The sequence below is a fragment of the Mauremys mutica genome, chromosome 5 (assembly GCF_020497125.1).
Source record: "Mauremys mutica isolate MM-2020 ecotype Southern chromosome 5, ASM2049712v1, whole genome shotgun sequence".
NCBI classification, from domain to species: Eukaryota; Metazoa; Chordata; order Testudines; family Geoemydidae; genus Mauremys; species Mauremys mutica.
The window spans coordinates 129814030-129832831 of NC_059076.1; the positions used below are offsets into that span (position 1 = coordinate 129814030).

At 47.7% G+C, this 18802-nt stretch overlaps 1 protein-coding gene across 2 annotated transcripts in view; it reads left to right on the top strand.

Annotated features, from left to right (window-relative positions):
* The window catches only part of SMYD1 (SET and MYND domain containing 1), a 46638-nt gene that overhangs the window by 12930 nt on the left and 14906 nt on the right, over positions 1–18802 (top strand). Inside the window, exons 2-5 of one of the 2 annotated variants that reach the window (XM_045019422.1) lie at positions 6420–6596; positions 11125–11338; positions 13783–13913; positions 17406–17444. In XM_045019422.1, coding sequence (XP_044875357.1) covers positions 6420–6596; positions 11125–11338; positions 13783–13913; positions 17406–17444 — 561 coding nt within the window. The remainder of the gene's footprint in view (positions 1–6419; positions 6597–11124; positions 11339–13782; positions 13914–17405; positions 17445–18802) is intronic. The other variant, XM_045019423.1, reaches the window with a different exon arrangement.

An 18802-nucleotide genomic window follows, 5' to 3' on the forward strand; every position in this document is an offset into this window, starting at 1 on the left:
AATGGACAAACTTCCAGTGATTTCACTGGGAGCACAGTCAAGTCAGTATGAGGCAACATTTCAATCATTACGTATATAGGACCTGATCCTGCAAATCCTTACCACGAGTAGTACTTGTGATGCTGGCGGACCAGGTGCCAGCTCATGATGAAGCTCCTGGTTAATTCACTTGTGTGTTAGTATAGATCAAAGTGATTGTTAAATGTAGAAGAGTGCATTTGGTGTTTAAACTTCATGAAAACTAATGGGATGTTAGTTGCATTATATTCACTTATCTGTATCCTGTTATACTATAATGGCAAACATTTACTTTGTGCCTATCCCATAACTAAATAACCCATCAAACAGGAAGAGGCCTTGTGGAATGCAAATGAAGAACTTTAACAGAAAAGTGCTAATTTCAAAGCAAGAAGTCATTGTGTGCAATGATCGGAGGTCAAAGACTTTAAATGAGTTCTTCACTCTCTGTCATCAAAGGAAAAGCCCATGTGGGTAGTGACCCTGTCAACTTGTTTCCTGTGAGAAGACACTATAAGTATGGATTCAAGGCAGGGTCTCTGGACTGTTTGGACTCTTACAGAGAAATGTACTTGATGCAAAGCAGAGATCCCCACAGATAATCAAGGTACCTGAAAGACATTTGGGAAACTGGCAGTTTATTACATCACTGCCACCATTTGAAATTACAAACCATGACTCACCTGTGCATATAGTTTACCTGCTTTAACCTCTCAATAATTCTCACTAGCTTAGCTAATAAACCTTTAGTTAGTTTCCTATAGAATTGGCTGCCAGCGTTGTCTTTGGTGTAAGATCTGGAGTACCAATTGATCTAGGGTAAGTGACCGGTCTCTTGGGACTGGGAGCAGCCTGATGTGGTGTAATTTTTGGTGTAAGTGACCTTTTATCACAAAGTTCAGTTTGTCTGGGTGGCAAGATAGACTGGAGAGTCTAAGGGGACTGTCTGTGACTCCCTGCTAAGACTGGAACAGTGATCCAAGAGTTCACCTTTGTTACTGGCCTGGGGAAATCTAATTATGAAACATACCCCCAGCTTGAGTCCAGCTGGAGTCAATGGGGCCATGGGCCACTATTGGGATTAAAGACCATTCCCATGTGTTGTAGTTGTCTGTACACAAAGACCATCCACACACTTTCCATCTGAATGATCTTTATTTTGCATTAAGGGAATAACTAAAACAAGAGACAACAAAATTAAAGACTTCATGGGAGAGCACAGAGAGTGTTTTCTGAACTCCCAATGGCAGCTACCCCTGCAGCTGTGGGTATGTGGAGGGGCGTCTTCTCTTCGTTTAAAGGTGCACTACACAAAAAAGTAATAATGGAGACAAGTTCATTAATCATAACATTAATATGAGTTTGAAGATCAGGCCCCTAGTGCATAAAGTTTATAAAGCATTTGGGAATGAAAAAATCTGTGTCAGTGGAACTTGTTTAACTGACTTCATATTATCAGTTTTTTAAACAGCACCATATCAGCAGTGCAGTGAAGCCTTTTCTAGACTGGCAGCCTGCGTAGATTTCAGTCATTAGTTCCCAGCCATTGAAGTACCTGCTACCAGCCTTTGGGATGGAATGTGGCAGCTGTTTAACAGTGTACAGGCAACACTAAACAACAGCTGAGGGCAGAGAATACAGACACATTCTATGAAAGTGCAAAACTCCTGAACGCAGGTAGATTTTAGGTGGACACAGTAATATTAGCCAAATGTAGCCAGGACACCAGTATTAATGACCAAAACAGGGTGTTAGTAATGAATCAAGTGCTAGTTTAACCCCCAGTGTAGACAGACCAGGCTGCTGTTTGCACTAGTAGAGCTTACTTTGGTTTTGAGCAGGAGTAATCTCATCTGTGCAAACAGAGGTACGGCTACACTTGTGGTTGTAATCAGGGCAATATCCCCAGTCTAAAATCAAAGACCTAAATCAGTGATGGATATGAACCATTGGAAAGCAGCCCTGTGTATTGAAGATGGGACACTTGGGGATTCCCTTATACAGGAGTCAATTTAGGTTCTGAACTCCCCTGTGTATGAACCAAACTGTCTAAGGCACTTATATGGTAGAATGAGAGCACCTCACAACCTTTACTATCTTTATTTATCCTCACAACACCCCTTTGATGTAGGGCACCACACCCGCAGCTCCCCTACTATTGCTATTTGGCTAGCTAGATCAAAACTAGCTCAGGCATGTCTATGCGTGCTCTGATTACAGTGCAGAGCAGACCTCTCCTTAGAGTACGTCTACACTGCAGCCAGGGCAGTGAATAGCATCTTGGATACAGGTACCCGCACTTCTTTAATCTAGTAGCTCACTGAAAGTAGCAGTGAGGACACAGCAGTAAGAACTGCTGACCCACCCGCCCTTCTCCTCCAGGCATGTGCTTGCTTGTGCAGCTCACGCTGCAGCATCCTCACTACTATTTTTAGCAAGCTAGCGAGATGAAAGCTAGCGCAGGTAACTGCACATCACGCACCCGGCTGCAGCATAGATGTACCCTAGAACCTAGATGATTTACCCAGGGTCACACAGGGAGTCTGTGGCAGGACAGAGAAATGAACCCACGTCTCTAAAGTCCCAGGCTAAGACCTGAACCACTGGATCCTTCCTCCGGCTGTCCCTAAGCTTGTGTTCAATGTCTGTTTCTACGTATTGTCAGCACCATGGCAGAGAGGACATTCCTGTTTTACCCACTTGCTGCCGTACCCACTTTACATTACAGACTTTTTTTTTAATTAGTGCTTTAATATTTTAAATTCCTGCCAGACACAGGGTGATCTGCATTAAAAAAGTGCATTTGTTTTTCCTATTCCCACACCATAAATTATATGCTATGTTTCAGGTGGAAGAGTTGATAAGGTTTCTATGACATTTTCCTTATTTCCCAATCCGACCTGTGTTCTGGAAACTTTCAGGCTCCTAATATTTCTTTAGGCAGAGGATCATGTCTGCAATGCACCCTAACAGTCACAAACCTGTTTTTCCGGGAGTTAGACAGGCTCTTAGAGGAAAGAAAAATGATGCGGTAAACAGTAGCCAGGTAGATGGCGGGAGCTACAATTGTGACCAGGAATAGTTGCAGAGAGAAGTTGGTAAATGCTTTGTAAACAATGGTAGTCAGTCGTGTGGTAACAAGCAGTACTGTTCCCATGGATTGTCCTAAGAGTGCACTTTTCTCGGACAGGCCCCTATTAAGCAAGGTACATGAGCTAACTTTAAGCATATGAGGGGCCCCTTTGATTTCTGTGAGACAGCTTACATACCTAGCTGGTGAAGCAGAGCTGTAGCCATCCATTAGAAGGCAGTGGTGCATGCCAACACTAGCCATCTTGTTACAAATCTCTCCAGGTGATTTATTGCTATCCAGTGCTCTTGCCATGCCTCTATGGTGGTGGGTAGGTTACGGGTGGTTTATGCCCTAGGCAAATTCTCTGTGGTTATGTCTCGGAGAAATCCTAGGTCTCTCTCTCTCTCTCTCTCTCTCTCACACACACACACACACCCTTCTCAGCCCTTCCAGTAGAGTTGATACCTGTACAGGTTTTTCCCAGAATTGTCCCCTTTTTTGAGGTAGCTCTCAGAAATCAGTAAGGGTGCTCAGTAAACACGGTCCTATTTTATGGTCCCAGGATCACCCCAGATGTCCCCTTTTTTGTACCTCAGAGGTGATCACATCTTAATTTGTGCCAGGGCTGAGCCTTGGCACCTCTAGGCTTGGCACTTCATAGTCAGTTATGAAAGAAAAAAAAATTGCATGAGCTCTGGCACCTCTTTCATTATAAATTAAGGACTGGTGGTGGAAACCCTAAACTCTCAATGAAAATGGGAGGTAGAAACTGGTATCCCCAAGGGGGTGCCCAAAATCAGGACCCTCCCAAGTAATGTGGAAGATGGAACAGCTCTGGCTGGGGCCTTTGGGGACCATCTTGTGGAGAGCAAGCCAGGGAGCCCCATGATGTGTATCGCTGGGGTGTGTGAAGGTGGCAGAAATGTCCCAGTGGACAAAGCAAGCACTCCTGTCTGTCGAGATGGATTTGCTAGCAGCAGCCCCTTATGGGAGATGCGAAGAATCAGAGTAATCACTCATGAATTTCTTGGCTGAGGGAGGGTGAGTCAGTGGGGAGGGAGGAAGGAGAGGGAATAAGGGAGAGAAAATAAGTGTGGGGGGTGGGGACTGCCTGGGGCAGCACTCCTAGGTTTTAAACCTCAGCTTGGCAGCTATTCATTTGACACACAGGGAAAAAAACTCACATTGGTGAGTGTCTTTACCTGCTTCATGGGAGAGGAGTTCTTGCCTCCCGCCTCCCACTCCTCTTTGCTCCCAGTGCACTGAGGGATTTAGGCCTGCCTGTCCCACCCCTGCCATTGCATGGGGGAGAGAGGAGGCGAAAATTAATGCTTCTCTCTCACCTGTGAGAAATGTCCCCTGTGGCGCCACAGAGAGCTTGGCAGCTGGACTCTCACGCAGGTTTGAACTCAGTGTAATCTCTTGAATTCAGAGGAGTTACTCTCAAGTTACACCAGTGTAAAGAGGTCTGGATCAGGTCCTCTGCACTGAGTGTGGCAGTTTTTTTCTGGTTCTGTTGAGTGACAGACTCACTAAAACAATGAGGAGTTCTTGTGGCACCTTAGAGACTAACCAATTTAGTTGGGCATAAGCTTTCATGGGCTATAACCAAAGTGGGTTATAGCCCACAAAAGCTTATGCCCAACTAAATTGGTTAGTCTCTAAAGGTGCCACAAGGACTCCTCATTGTTTTTGCTGATACAGACAAATACTGCTACCCCTCTAAATGCTCTCTAAATGAATTTTTAGGGAAAATTCTCAGTGGACAGACAGCTAATGTTTTAACAAGGGCCTATGGGAAAAACGGTGTCCCTTTAGCAACGATGATACGAACCAGGAGTGCATATGCTAGAGACAGGAAGCTTGGCAGACTGGGGAATGCATCCATTTGTTCCCTCTTTTAAACAAAAAAGCTCTCTCATACTTATAGCCCAGGAAAGAGTCAACAGCACTTGGCAAAGACATTGATATTAACTGCACTTTGCTTGAAATGTTTATCCTTCCTTCCCGCTAGGCATGTGGAATATATTGCTCAGCATTATTCAGTTTATCGGGTATGATACCTCCTGGGGTTGGTGCGATGGGTTTGGTCACAGAGACCCCCTTGGGACTGTCACCTGATGTGCTGAAGTTACCTCTGAGCTTGAAACTTGAAATTACCTGCCAGCTTGGGACTCCAGAACCCTGCCTTGTTGAGCCAGACACGCTAGCCTGCTGCAAGACAGACCCAGGGTCTGGGCCACGCTCCCAAAGCTGCAGACTTTAAAAACAGCTCAGCAGGTTACCTGTCTCCAGCACCCAGACACCCAGCTCCCAATGGGATCCAAAACCCAAATAAATCCGTTTTACTCTGTATAAAGCTTATACAGGGTAAACTCATAAATCGTCTGCCCTCTAACACTGATAGAGAGATATGCACAGCTGTTTGCTCCCCCAGGTATTAATCACTTTGGGTATATAACAAACAAAAGTGATTTTTATAAAGTATAAAAAGTAGGATTTAAGTGGTTTCAAGTAACAACAGACAGAACAAAGTAAGTCACTAAGCAAAATAAAACAAAACATGCAAGTCTAAGCCTAATACATTAAAAAGCTGATTACAGGTAATCTCACCCCTAGAGATGTTCCAATAAGCTTCTTTCACAGACTAGACACCTTCCTAATCTGGGCCTAATCCTTTCCCCTGGTACAGTACTTGTTAGTTCCAGCAGACATCTTAGGTGGTAAACGGGGGTATTCTCATGACTGGGATTCTTTGTCCCGCTCCACCCCCTTTTATAGTTTTGGCACAAGGCGGGAATCTTTTGTCTCTCTGGGTTCCCACCCCTCCTTCTAAATGGACACATGCCACTGTAAGCCCTCATTCTTCATTACCTCGGGCTGGCCCACAGATACACAGGAGAACTTGCAGGTAAATAAACCATTTACAACCAGTTGTCCTAGTCAATATGAGCCATCAAGATTCTAAACCACCATGAATGGCCCACACTTTGCATAATTACAATAGGCCCTCAGAGTTATACTTCATATTTCTAGTTTCACATACAAGAATGATACATTCATACAAATAGGATGAATATATTCAGTAGGTTATAAGCTTCGTAATGAGCCCTTACAAGAGACTTTTGCATAAAGCATATTCCAGTTACCTCATATTCACACTCATAAGCACATTTCCATAATACATATGGATGCAATGTCACAGTTGGGACCTAGGCTACGCTCCCTGGGAACGTCTCCATGGAGCCTGGGGCCATCTGGGAAGTCTGGATTGGGATCCGATGGACTTTTCCTGGGTGCTGACTGCCATCTCCTTTTGTCTTTTTAGCCTTACTCATCTGGTCTGCCACACCTGCTTTAAAAGGCAGGAGAAGCTCCACCGCTGTGGTCAGTGTAAGTTTGCCCACTACTGTGATCGAACCTGCCAGAAGGACGCCTGGCTGAACCACAAACATGAATGCTCTGCCATCAAGGCGCATGGGAAAGCGCCCAACGAAAACATCAGGTGAGTGGGCGAGGGGGATGATTTTGGTCTGGTTCCTGAGTAGGCCTGAAAAATGTAGGCTTGAGGGGGGGGTTCTCTTCTGTGCTCGCTCCTCTCCACCCCTCCCTACCTGTCGCTTTCCCTTAAGGTAGGAAAAAAGTGGGAGTGCAGTGGTCTCCAAACTTTTTATGCCCAAGATCACTTTTTGAATTTAAGGGCAACCCAGGATCTACCCTTCCCCTTCCCCGAGGCCCCACCCCTTCCCTGAAGCCCCACCCCATTCACTTCATCCCCCCGCCCCCGTCCCTCGCTCACTTTCACCAGGCTGGGGCAGTGGGTTGGGGTTCAGAAGGGGCTGTGGGCTCTGGGCAGGGGCCGAGGGGTTCACAGTGTGGGAGGGGGCTCCGGGCAGAGCCTGGGGCCAGGAGTTGGGGTGCAGGAGGGGGTGAGGGGTGCAAACCCTGGGAGGGAGTTTGGGTGCAGGAGGAGTCTCTGGGCTGGGGCAGTGTTAGGGTGAAGGAGGGGGTCCAGGGTGTGGGCTCTGGGAGGGAGCTCAGGGCTGGGGCAGGGCTTGGGGTGCTGGAGGTGGTTCAGGGTGCAGGAGGGGGTATGGGGTGCTGGCTCCAAGAGGGGGCTCAGGGCTGAGGTGCAGCCTCCTGCCAGGCAGCACTTATCTCTGGCAGCTCCCAGGTGGCAATGCAGCAAGGCTGAGACAGGCTCCCTGCCCGCCTTGACCCCATGCTGCTCCTGGAAGGGGCCAACATGCCCCTGCAGTCCCTGGGTGGGCAGGGGGCACGTGGCTCCGCCCGCTTCCCCTCTCTGCAGGCTCCACCTCTGCAGCTCCCATTGGCCACAGTTTCCTGTTCCCAGCCAACGGGAGCTGCGGGGGCAGTGCTTGCAGCCAGGACAGCGCATGGAGACCCCTGTCCCCCAGGGCTGTGGGGGCACGCTGGCCACTTCCGGGAGCAGTGTGGGGCCACGGCAGGCATGGAGCCTGCCTTAGCGGCAGTGGTCAGCCCCGCTGCACCACCAGCGATCGCGATTGACGGGAGAGTGTAACGGCATGTAGACTAACCCGGCGGCGCCTCCTGCTGGTCATCTCGGGGAATTAGCTTCCAGCCTCCAGAGCACCCCCTGTCGGCCGGTGTCACGCTACCGCTGGCCCCCTGTGTCCCTCCTGGACCCTGGGTGACCCTTTCACCGGGTGCTGCCCCCTGGCAGTAGCCCGACTGTTTCTCCACGACTCCCAACTCAGGGGAACCCCCACCCACTACCCCCACCTCACCTCACCTCAGTCATAGGCTACTGCCAGTCACCAACTCACCCCCCACGCACTGGGGCAGACTGCAGCGTAAGCCACTCATCATAGGCAAGGTTGGGTCTGGACCTGCTGCCTCTACCTATTGCTGGGCTGCCCCTTTGCAACCCCAGTGCTTGTCTTAGGCCCTCAGCTAGGCCCGCAGCCTGGGGGCTTTCCAGGCTGGAGCTCCCCAGCTCCTCTAGCCTTCCCCCAGCCCTGCTCCACTCCCCAGCAGCCAGGCCCTTCTCTCTCTACAAGCAGAGAGAGAGTGTTTGGGTTCTGGCTCACAGCCTCTTATAGGGGCCAGCTGGGCCTGACTGGGGCATGGCCCCAGCTGTTACTGCCTTCCCCAATCAGCCTGGGCTTTGCTTCACAGTCCCAGCCCTCTCCCGGGGCTGGCTTTAACCCTTCCAGGGCCGGAGCGGGTGACCGCTCCGCTACAGAGAGTCTCTAGGATTGACCAGTCGATTGCGATCGACCGGTCGGTGACCATTGCTCTAGTGTATAGAATCAGAACTGCTCACTTGTGTGTCTTAGATTCTGCACTGGAAAGAGCAATAGGGGATTCCCTTTTAGCTCAAGTGGTAGGAGCCTGTGCTTCCTGGAGCAGGCAGATTATTTGTATTGTGCTAGCGCCCAGAAGCCCTTATACTGGACCAGAACCATTGTGCTAGGTGCTGTACAAATGTTAGACTGTCCCTGCCCCAGGAGACTTACAGTCTCCATCCCTGCTGTCTCTGGGAAGGTCTGAATGGCTGTGGCATGCAGCTTGGTGAGGATCTTTGGTGGCTAAAGGTCCATCTACAATACACAGTGGAGGAGAATGCAACACAAAGAAAGAGTCAGGTTCCTTCCTCTCTCAAACCATTTCCTCACTCGTCCCTAGAAGCAGCTGAGCCCTCAGAGCTGCACATGGCTGAGTGTGCTTCGCATTGCATCACGCCGTACTGACTGTGCACAGTGTGTCAGGCGGCAGGCAAGGGCCTCCAGGGAAAGGAGACAGAAGGGGTTTCTGAAGGGGCTCTGGGAAGGGGTTATGCTCTGTGCACTGCATCACCCAGAGGGATAGGATGGGGAGAGTCCCTTTTCTCTCTTCCCTTTGCCGTGACCAGGGCCGGCTCCAGGCACCAGCGAAGGAAGCAGGTGCCTGGGGCGGCCAATAGAAAGGGGCAGCACTCCATCCATTATTGGGATGGCACGTCTAGGTCTTTGGCGGCAATTCGGCGGCACTCCTTCACTCCCTCTCTTCCTCTTCGGCGGCACTTCGGCGCCAGCTCAATCAGATTTTTCTTTCTTTTTTTCCCTTCGCTGCTTGGGGCGGCAAAAAAACTGGAGCCAGCCCTGGCTGTGACTCTCAGTTCTTGGCCTGCCACCTACACTGCCCACCTGCCATTTGCTGTCGCGGATGTTTGAATTCAGCACGCAAACATGTTGGGCCTTACAGGGTGTCTCGGGTAACATAATGCTGTAGCATAACCCACTCATTCGAGGAGGATATGAGTTGTTACAGCCCCCAGCTTGGGTGCTGGGCTCTAGCCAGGGGTGAAAGTAACTTACAGGACTTACCGGTACTGCTGGAATCCTAAGGGGGGCGTGGCCTCATCTGGAAGAGGCGGGGCCTCAACTGGAAGAGGTGTGGCCTCTCAAGATTTAAAGGCCCTGGTGCACCAGCTGTGGCTGGGAGCCCCAGGGCCTTGACATCAACCCGCGGCTCCCAGCTGAAGAGGTGGCTGGGAGCCCCCGGGGCTCAGGGGCAAATTAAAGGGCTGTGCTGTGTATGCTTCCAGCCCTGTATAAATAATGCAGCAGAGGAGAGGAAAATCCATTCATTGCTTGGGAAGCTACTGAATGTTTGGAGTTGCGGGGACAGACAGCTTAGAGCAGTGAAGAGAGCTGGGAATAGCTTTGGCCTTTCACTTGCCCTCTCCAAATAAATAGGGGACTCTGCTGGTAACCCTAAGGAAGGTATGGCTAAAAGCCGTTCCTTCCAACAGCAAAGTTGACAGCTCTCGCCATCCAGAAAATAACAAACATTTCTGCAGTGAAGCAAGTTAATCTCCCCTTAAAATAAGAAGTTAAAAGGCAGGTTGGCTTTCGCTAGGACATGGAATTGCCACCTGCTTTCCCTGGGTTTAGTCTGTCGAGTTCCTTCACTTATCAGGCTAGCTATTAATAGCCTCTGTATAAAAATACCCCTTTGTGATACATGAGACTGAAAGGTATTGTTAGCTAGTGGCAAACATGGCTCCAGGGGCTAGCAGTCACTCAGACGGCGCTGGCATTGGACTGTCTGTTGCCAACCACCAGTGTGGGTGTTCAGCCTGCAGGACAAGCAGAGGAAGGATGGAGACCGCATTTTAAAGTGGCGTTAACAGTCGCACTGTGCACATCTTCCACCCACAGGGCCTGTGGAGCTCAGGGTGCATTATCCTTCAATGGTGCCACTCCACAGGGGGATCCCCTTCATGAGGGGCATGCCACTAGGTCTGGGAGCTCTGCCAGGGGTGGTGCTGGAGTCCCAGAGGATACACATAGAGTGGAGTGGAGAGTGGGTGTGTGGGGTGAGTGGAGAGTGGGTGAATAAGATGGTGCCATTTCTCAGCTCAATAACTCTCTAGAGGAAGGATTGACTAGTGGTTAGAGTGATGGCTGGAGACCTAGGTTCAATCCCCCGCTCTGCCATGGACTTTCTCTGTGATCTTGGACAAGACACTTAGTCTATTTCAGTTCCCCATCTGTAAAATGAGGGTAGTAGCACCCACTCCCTGCCCTTGGAGGATGTATACATTAAAGAGTGTGAGGTGCTCAGATACCCAGGCGATGAGAGCCAGGTAAGCACTGTAAGTAGGAGCCACAAGTTGATACATTTTGTGCCGTGTTTTAAAAATGAAAAAATTACCAAACTCCCTGGTTTAAGAGTTTTGTGCTTTACTTTCCACGACTAGAGAGAGGACACGAACAACAGAAAATTCTCGTCACTTTTCTCCTTTAAGACTCTGCATTGTTTTCCTTCAGTGCTTTGACGGGCATGTTCAGTTGTATTGTAGCTACCTGCAAAGGGAGCCATGAGCCATTGATTGAACTAATTCCAGATGAGAAATTCATCAAGGCCAAATCCCACCCCTGCTTTGCCCTAGTGCAGTGTGATGGCCTCCATTCGGTCCCTGCCACCTTGCTGGGCCTGGGTTTGGTTGTCTGTGAATTGCACTAGCACACTGGAGTTTCCTAACACGTTTCTGTGTTGGCCAGGCTGGCAGCCCGCATCATGTGGAGGATAGAGAGAGAGGGAGGTGGCCTTACGGAGGGCTGCTTGGTCTCCATCGACGACTTGCAGAACCACGTGGAGAACTTCGGAGAAGAGGAGAAGAAAGAGCTGAGAGCCGACGTGGAGAGTTTCCTCAACTTCTGGCCCCCCCCGAGCCAGCAGTTTGGCATGCAGTACATCTCTCATATATTTGGAGTGGTATGTCAGCCTCCTGGGAGAACAAAGCGAGAGCTATTTATAATGCCCAAGGACGAGGGCTATGCTGAGTTCACAAAGAAGGCTGAAAATGAGCCTTCTGCCACTGACTCCTGTAGCCAATTAGTTCATTTTATCATCCATTTATCATTGTGCTATATGGCGTTATGGTCAAGGCATATGCTGTTGCATATATAATCAGTGTGTCCTAAATAGATTTAAGTTGCAGGATTACAGAAGTATAAGATTGACAAGTATTTAGGAGTGATGAGTGTGTATTAGATACATAAGTAAAGCATGGCTGGAATGCAAGCCTACAGGCTGAGAGGCCTGTAAGATTTTTGCTTAGACAAACTAGGCCATAGACTTGACATGAATGGATGACGTAGGAATAACTCTATGTCAGTAAGGCCACAAGACTACTGAAAAAGATGTGCCAATAGTTAACATTATGGAAACCTAGATTGCAATAAACTGTAAGCTGTTGTCCAAGATCATGAGACACCTGATTGTAAAATCATGGAATGTCCTGTCCTGACTGCAGGGTACATGTTGTGTGTAGCTGCTATGAGAATAAGAGGAACTAAGAAACAACCTATGTAAAATGGGTCACCCCAGTATTCACAGGGTGTGGATGTACAAATAAGGAAAAGAGGTTTGAAAACCTCATGCATATGCATAAGGTAGGTGTGGTCAGAACCACACTTCCCAGTAAAGTAGTTTGCACTTTTCACTAGAGGCTCTCCCGACCCTTTACAAATAGTGAGGAAAAACAACGAGGAGTCCTTGTGGCACCTTAGAGACTAACTCATTTATTTAGGCATACGTTTTCTTGGGCTAAAACCCACTTCATCAGATGCATAGAGTGAAAAATACAGTAAGCAGTATATATATTACCGCACATGAAAAGATGGGAGTTGCCTTACCAAGTGGGGGGTCAGTGCTAACGAGGCCAATTCAATCAAGGTGGAAGTGGCCTATTCTCAACAGTTGACGAGAAGGGGTGAATGTCAACAGAGGGAAAAGGAGGAGGAGGCAGAAGGGGGTGGGGTGACAGCAGAGCAGGGATGGGAAAAGGCGGGGTGGGATGAGGATAGAGCAGGGGCAAGAAGAGGCGGGGTGGGGTAGGGACAGGAAGAGGTGGGGCAGGGTGGGGCCTTGGGGCAAGGAGTAGAGTGGGGGCAGGGCCTGGGGCAGAGCAGCGGTCGAGCACCCCCAGGGAAATGAGAAAGTCAGTGCCTGTGGGCTGCAGTGAACCAGTTATGGCTCTGATTCTCTGCCTGGCCTCAGTACTGGTGAGAGTCGACATGAGGATGCTGTAACATAAACAGTCCCAAAGATCCATCACCAGCTGAGGATAGATGGACAGAGTGTGCTCCAGTGATTCCTTCTCCCTGCACCAGGGGCCAATGGGAGGATTGCATAGGAATTGGCTATGCTGACGCTCAACCTGCTGGGGGAATCCCCAGCTAGGGGGATGCAGCCAGTCTCTGCTCCCTCTGTGCTGCTCCAGCAGAGAGAACCTGTCCAATGGGTCAGTGGCAGGAATAACAGAGTCCAGACTCCCTCTCACCTCTGCTAACTGCTAGACTACACTCTGCTGGTCCTTGGCTGGAGGATAGGATCAGGGAGGCCAGGAAAGGAAATAAAACACATAGTAGTTGAGTGAATTATTATCTAGTGAACAATTCATTTGACGGATTTCCCCTCATTTTCTGTCTGTGCATTGTCTTAGAACAGCCTATGTTTTTTGTTACTGAAATTAGTCACTGAATAATGACTGCAAATAATTCTCAGTTTGTCGATCATTTGGGAGTTGCCAGGATGTAGTAGGCGAAAGTCATTACGAACCGGGTTATTTTTATTTGGATACAGAGGTCAAGTGACATTGTTGTGTTCTCAGATTGGGTGAGTGTAGCCTGTAGAATTAGGTTGATCCAGGTACTCTCACAAGTTTGGAATTTGCTTCCTGTGGCTGTTCTGCACAAATTGCTTAACAGTCCCTTTTCCCACGTGACTCGTTTGCTAGAATATTTGCAGAAAGTGAACACAAAAGGGGCTTGAATACACTCAAAGCAACAGCATTTACAAATGGGAATAAATATTAGCAGACAGTATTTTGCAGTGTTTGCTTTAGATCATGCAGTCTGTCTGCTAGCGTTCTGCATTGTGAACTTTCTCGTGCTTTGTCCAGGCTAAAGGATGCTGTTTCTAGCACTCCCTGTGTGTATCTCTCCCTTGTCCCCAAAATTTGAAGGCCACACCCCTATGCCTGGAGCACAGAAAATACACATTTTATGAAGAATCAGTGAAAAATATTCCAAAATCTAGGGTGCTACTGGGGCTCATTTAAGTCAATGGAAAATACCTGTTGAATTCAATAGGGCCAAGATTTCATCATTATTCTCCTCCCCTAATACTTTTTTTGCCTATGTTTTGGGGGCTAGATAAACTGCAATGGCTTCACCCTGAGTGACCAAAGGGGTCTGCAGGCTGTCGGTGTGGGCGTCTTCCCCAATCTCTGCCTGGTGAACCATGACTGCTGGCCTAACTGCACTGTCATATTCAACAACGGCAAGTGAGTACGTTTCCATTCCAAGGGGCAGGGGGAGACGTTTGCCCCAGTGCATGACTCATTTTCCAGATTTGGTCCCAAGCCTCACGTTGTGCACCTTAGGAAAATCCCTTGGTTTCCTCTTTTTCTGGCTTGTTTGTGGAAAACAAAATATTAGACACAGGAAAGCCAGACCCCTTCGTGGTGAGCTGCAGAGCTGCTGCTTTTTCTGTCTTTTGTTGTTGTTGTTGTTGTTTTTTGGTGCACAAAACAAATACGCAAAAGACACCTAGAAGGCCTTGTGCAAACCATTGAAGCCATTGTTTCAATTGATTTTAGTGCGCTTTGGATCAGGCCCCTAACACTCAAATGGAGTAAAATAGTAACAAGACATATGGGTTACACTTTAAATTAAGGTTCCACTTATAAATAATTTACAGTGAATGGATGCTTATGGTAAAGCGATTGTTATCAGAGTCCAGGTCGATAGATTGCTTATAACTGTGGCTTGTAACCACATATAATACCTTGATGAGTTTATAACCATCTATAACACAAAATACTCATGTGTCTGACATGCTTATAATACCGAGCAATCATTTATTAACCCTTAATAAAGCATTTATAAATGGAACCTTAATATCAATTGTGACTGATGTATGTGAACGGAGACCCTCATGTAAATATGGTGCCGAGCACCCACAATTCCTCCTGGGGTCACCTAAAAATAATAGCTGAGACTGAAAGTGATTGTGCAAGTTCCAGTGGAAAACACAGCACCAGTTGGACAGGGCTGGTAGTTGCAAGCTGCCAGAACATTTGTCCAGCCAAGTCAATGGGAGGGGTGCATGTGTGTTCAGCACCTCTTGGGATCATGCCCGCAGATTTTAACATACAAGGAAGGCCAGATCCTCAGCGGGTGTGAATGGGCATTGCTCCATTGACTGACACTGACCTATGCTGAGTTACGCTAGCTGGGGATCTGGCACACAGCGTATAAATCCGAGCAAAACGGCTGTCACTTTAATTAAAATCAGAAACCCTCAGAATGGCTGTATCGTTCGTAGGGTTTGTCACATCCTGTTTTCACAAAAAACTAAATGTTGGGCCTAAATCAGCTTAACAGTGTCCCCTTAATTATCTTCCTCGTGCACCAAAACTGGGAGCTTTAGGGGTGCCAGGAATCGGACTGTAACCCTCATGGCATCGACCGACCATTCAAGCTTCTACGCCCACCAATGGGGAATGAGAAAAGAGCAGGAAACTGCTTTGTAACTGTTAGATTTGGGAAGATAGGGCCTGATCAATGGGAGTCTTTCCATTGACTTCAGTGGGCTTTGGGTCAGACCTATGTTATGGTGATGGGACCTTATAAGAACCTAGATAGATAGCGAAGTAGTGAGATCAACAACTCTCACATCTGATCTTGGCTCTTTGGCAGTTATGTATGCCCATGCGCATGTTCTATTACTGAATTTAAACCATTTGGTTATTTTTTTTAAAAGGCATTTCAGTTCACTTTTAATAGGCACTGCACACCAGGCCTGGGTTACTTGCAGAGCTATCTGTCATGCCAAGTGTTTGCCTTCAAAAGATGGAGAACATTTTGAGCTGCATTCTAATCTCAGATGTGTGGCAAACACGGGCCTGTCTCTTTAGGACTCCGCTACTGTGCATATACCCCAAATCCTCCCCCGTGAATGAGGGTACAGGCATTGTTTCTTTAATCTGTGGCAGGAGGAGGGCTGGGGATGTTCTGAGGCAGAAACTCTCCAGGGAAACAAAGAAAGAGTAGATTTCAGGACAATACTGTTTCCCTGCTCCTAATAAATGTCCTTGTTCAGTGCTAGAAGAAAGTGACTCTTTCTGTGATTATTTGCCATTGCCACCTGACACGGCTGCCCAGACCTGGGCTGCACACTGCAGATCTACCCACGGCCTGGGCTGCAGGAACTTTTCCTCTCTGCTCCCAGGATGGCAGTGGAGCTTCTCCACGCTTGCTACTCCAGCCACAGCTGTAGGACTAGCTTCCACACTGCCTGTATCCCTCTCCATTGGGAGCGATGGCCCAAGAATCCATGTGACAGCTGATCCAGTGGTCTCCCCTCACCTTGCTCCCAAATGCCAACTGTGCAGCCATGGGCCAGGACTCCTTCTGGAGCTGGCCTCTGCAAGGCACAGGGGAAGTGCACCTACTCCATGGGCTGGCCAGAGCCTGCCCCTCTGTATTGTGATGTCAGTGAGGTCCTGCCACAGACAAGGTCTCCTGGGTCCCCATACTCTGTGCTGTGCTGAGGAAGTGTGAGCACACTAGCAGTGTGCGAGCACACTAGCAATCGGTTACATAGACATGCATCAATGCCCACCACATGTCTGAGCTTAGAATCTGTGCCTTTGCTTGGAATATTGCTGTTTCTCATGGGTCCTGAAGCCTATTACTATTTAACTCCAGGACCCAGTGTGGAGTGAGTTGGAGGTCTCAGTACAGTGCTTAGGAAACAAGGGTTCATCTGGCAAACCAAGGGGCCCTGCAGCTGGCAGCTTCAGCTGAGTTTCAGAATTAACTTCCCTGGAAAATGTGGAGGGTTTTTCTCCATGAAAAGTCATACATTTAAGATGGTTTAAATCATGACGTTAGAGATGGTTTATTATCTGGTTAGTTACTGCTCTCCCAAATCCCCTCTCAAAGAAAACGTCCCAGACACTGGTATTCTCCAGATCTCTATGCAGTTTTCCCCCCCCAATGAATTTACCAAGACTTGCAAAGTGGGTAAACATGTGAACAAATATCATGCTCAGGACATCTGCTGACCACTCGGTGGAGTCAGGAAGGACACTCTCCACCCCTCTTGCAATTGGCCAGGGGCATTATGGCTGTTTCTTGTCTTCCTCTGAAACCAGTAATAGGTAATGGGGCCTGCTCCCATGACAGTTAATGGATATTTTGCCATTATTTTTAATGGGGCTGATCAGATATTATCATTTCTATGTTTCTAATAACTGGGTCTGATTTTACTTTCACACTGGTTTTAAGCCAGTGTATATCTATTGGTGTCAATAGAGTGATTCATGATTTATGGAAAATAATCAGATCCATTCTTTCCATAATGTTGCAAAACATAAGTCCAGTGACTGAGGTTGTCCATATATGCCCAGATCCTAGCAGATAACACCTGTCCATGGCTAAACTAACTGCAGACAGAGCTGATTCCCCCTTGACACTCACATGCAGTCTTGTGCAGAATGCTCCTTAAGTCACAGTGCCAGGACAGCTGCCAGCTGAAATTGCCCCAGGCCACCGATGGCCGATTCGGTTACAGCAGCTGTATAGTGACAGCAGAGAGCTACATCGCTTCAGACTCCACCCTGCAACCGGATACGTGTCTGTCCCTGGGACCCCTGTATGTCCCCCGGACCGTGAGCAGCTACTGTTCCATATACTGTATGTGCCGATTCCATTTTGCTTGTGTCGTACGTGTACCTGTGTAAACTGCAGATGTTTGTTTTGTCTTTCAGTCATGAGGCTGTAAGATCAATGTTCCACACACAGATGAGGTGGGTTGGTCTTGTAAGCATAATCCTTCCCCTTTGACCTTCCCTTCTGACCCTGTGTTAACTAAAAGCCACAAGCAACAATGATGAGGCTTGAAGCTGCCTCAGTTTGTGGATAGTTTCACTCTACCCATTCTCGGAATGTAAATGTTCCCCCCACCCCACCCCTCACGTGTAAAGTCCCACTAAACCCAAAGCCTCCCTTTGTAACCTCTGCATTTTGTAGTAGATTTTTTAAAAAGCGGACACTATTCAGTATGCTCAGACCTGCCACTTGTTAATGCCTTCTCTGTCTTGTCATTCCTTCCTTCCCCTGCCCTGCTTCCGTATTTCCCTTCATGCACTCTTCACTCCTGTTCTCTCAACTACAGAAAGAGCATGAAAGTCCAGCAAGGCCTCGCTAACCTTGCCCACCCCCAAATAATTGCAATAAAACCCAGTTTATTATGAGATGAGAAGTGATTGCATTACTGACAAACTAAATACTCTGTTTCTTTGTAACAAACAGTTCGCTCTGGATGCACTGACTACAGTGGCAATACACTGAGATTTAGATGTTATCCATTTTTACCTTTACAGTTGTGCCTGTTATGCCTTTTTACGATGCCACTGTTACCTGTTCAAAATATTTTCCTGTGTGATGTTTTAAAAGGATTTTTAAAGGTGTATTTTTTTTTTAATTCTCTGGTTACCTCATTGCACTTAATATATTGCAATCTGTTTCGTTTAAAGCGACACTGTTGTCTTAACATATATGATCCAGAATCTCAACACATGTAAACCAGCAGAGCTCCATTGACTTCAATAGGATCTGCATCCAAAACAAGCAGGCAATTCATTGTCATAAATTAGAACTGAAATATTTTTAAATGATTTTCACCATTAATGTTGTTTGTTTCCTCAGTGCATTTCTATGAAAATAGACTAGCGAGTTTCATGTTTGTTTACAGACATCATATCTGGTCAACTTCACTTTCTGGCTGTTTTGTGTCTGCACACTGGGGCAATGCTCCGGTTACAAACACTGCAAGTTCATTGGAATCTTGGAGGAAGAAGGGAAGGTCGTGGGAGCAGTTGTGTTGATCTGAAAGTCTTGTAAAAACCCTGTTTTGAGCCCTTATCAAGCAGACAGTGTCCCTGTAACTGTATAGTTCCAAACAATTCCTGGTATTTCTTTTTTCCCCAAAATGTTGCCACTTCCTTCTATGGTACGGTGGGCTGGTTAAAAATACCTAAATGTCTACTGTGCTTGGGCTACCAAAGCATCATCGGAGTTCAAAAGCTTGATTTTGTTTCTCCAACTTTATGATTGGCCTTAGTTAAGGCCCCATTAAGTCTGAAAAGGGATGTGCATATATGTA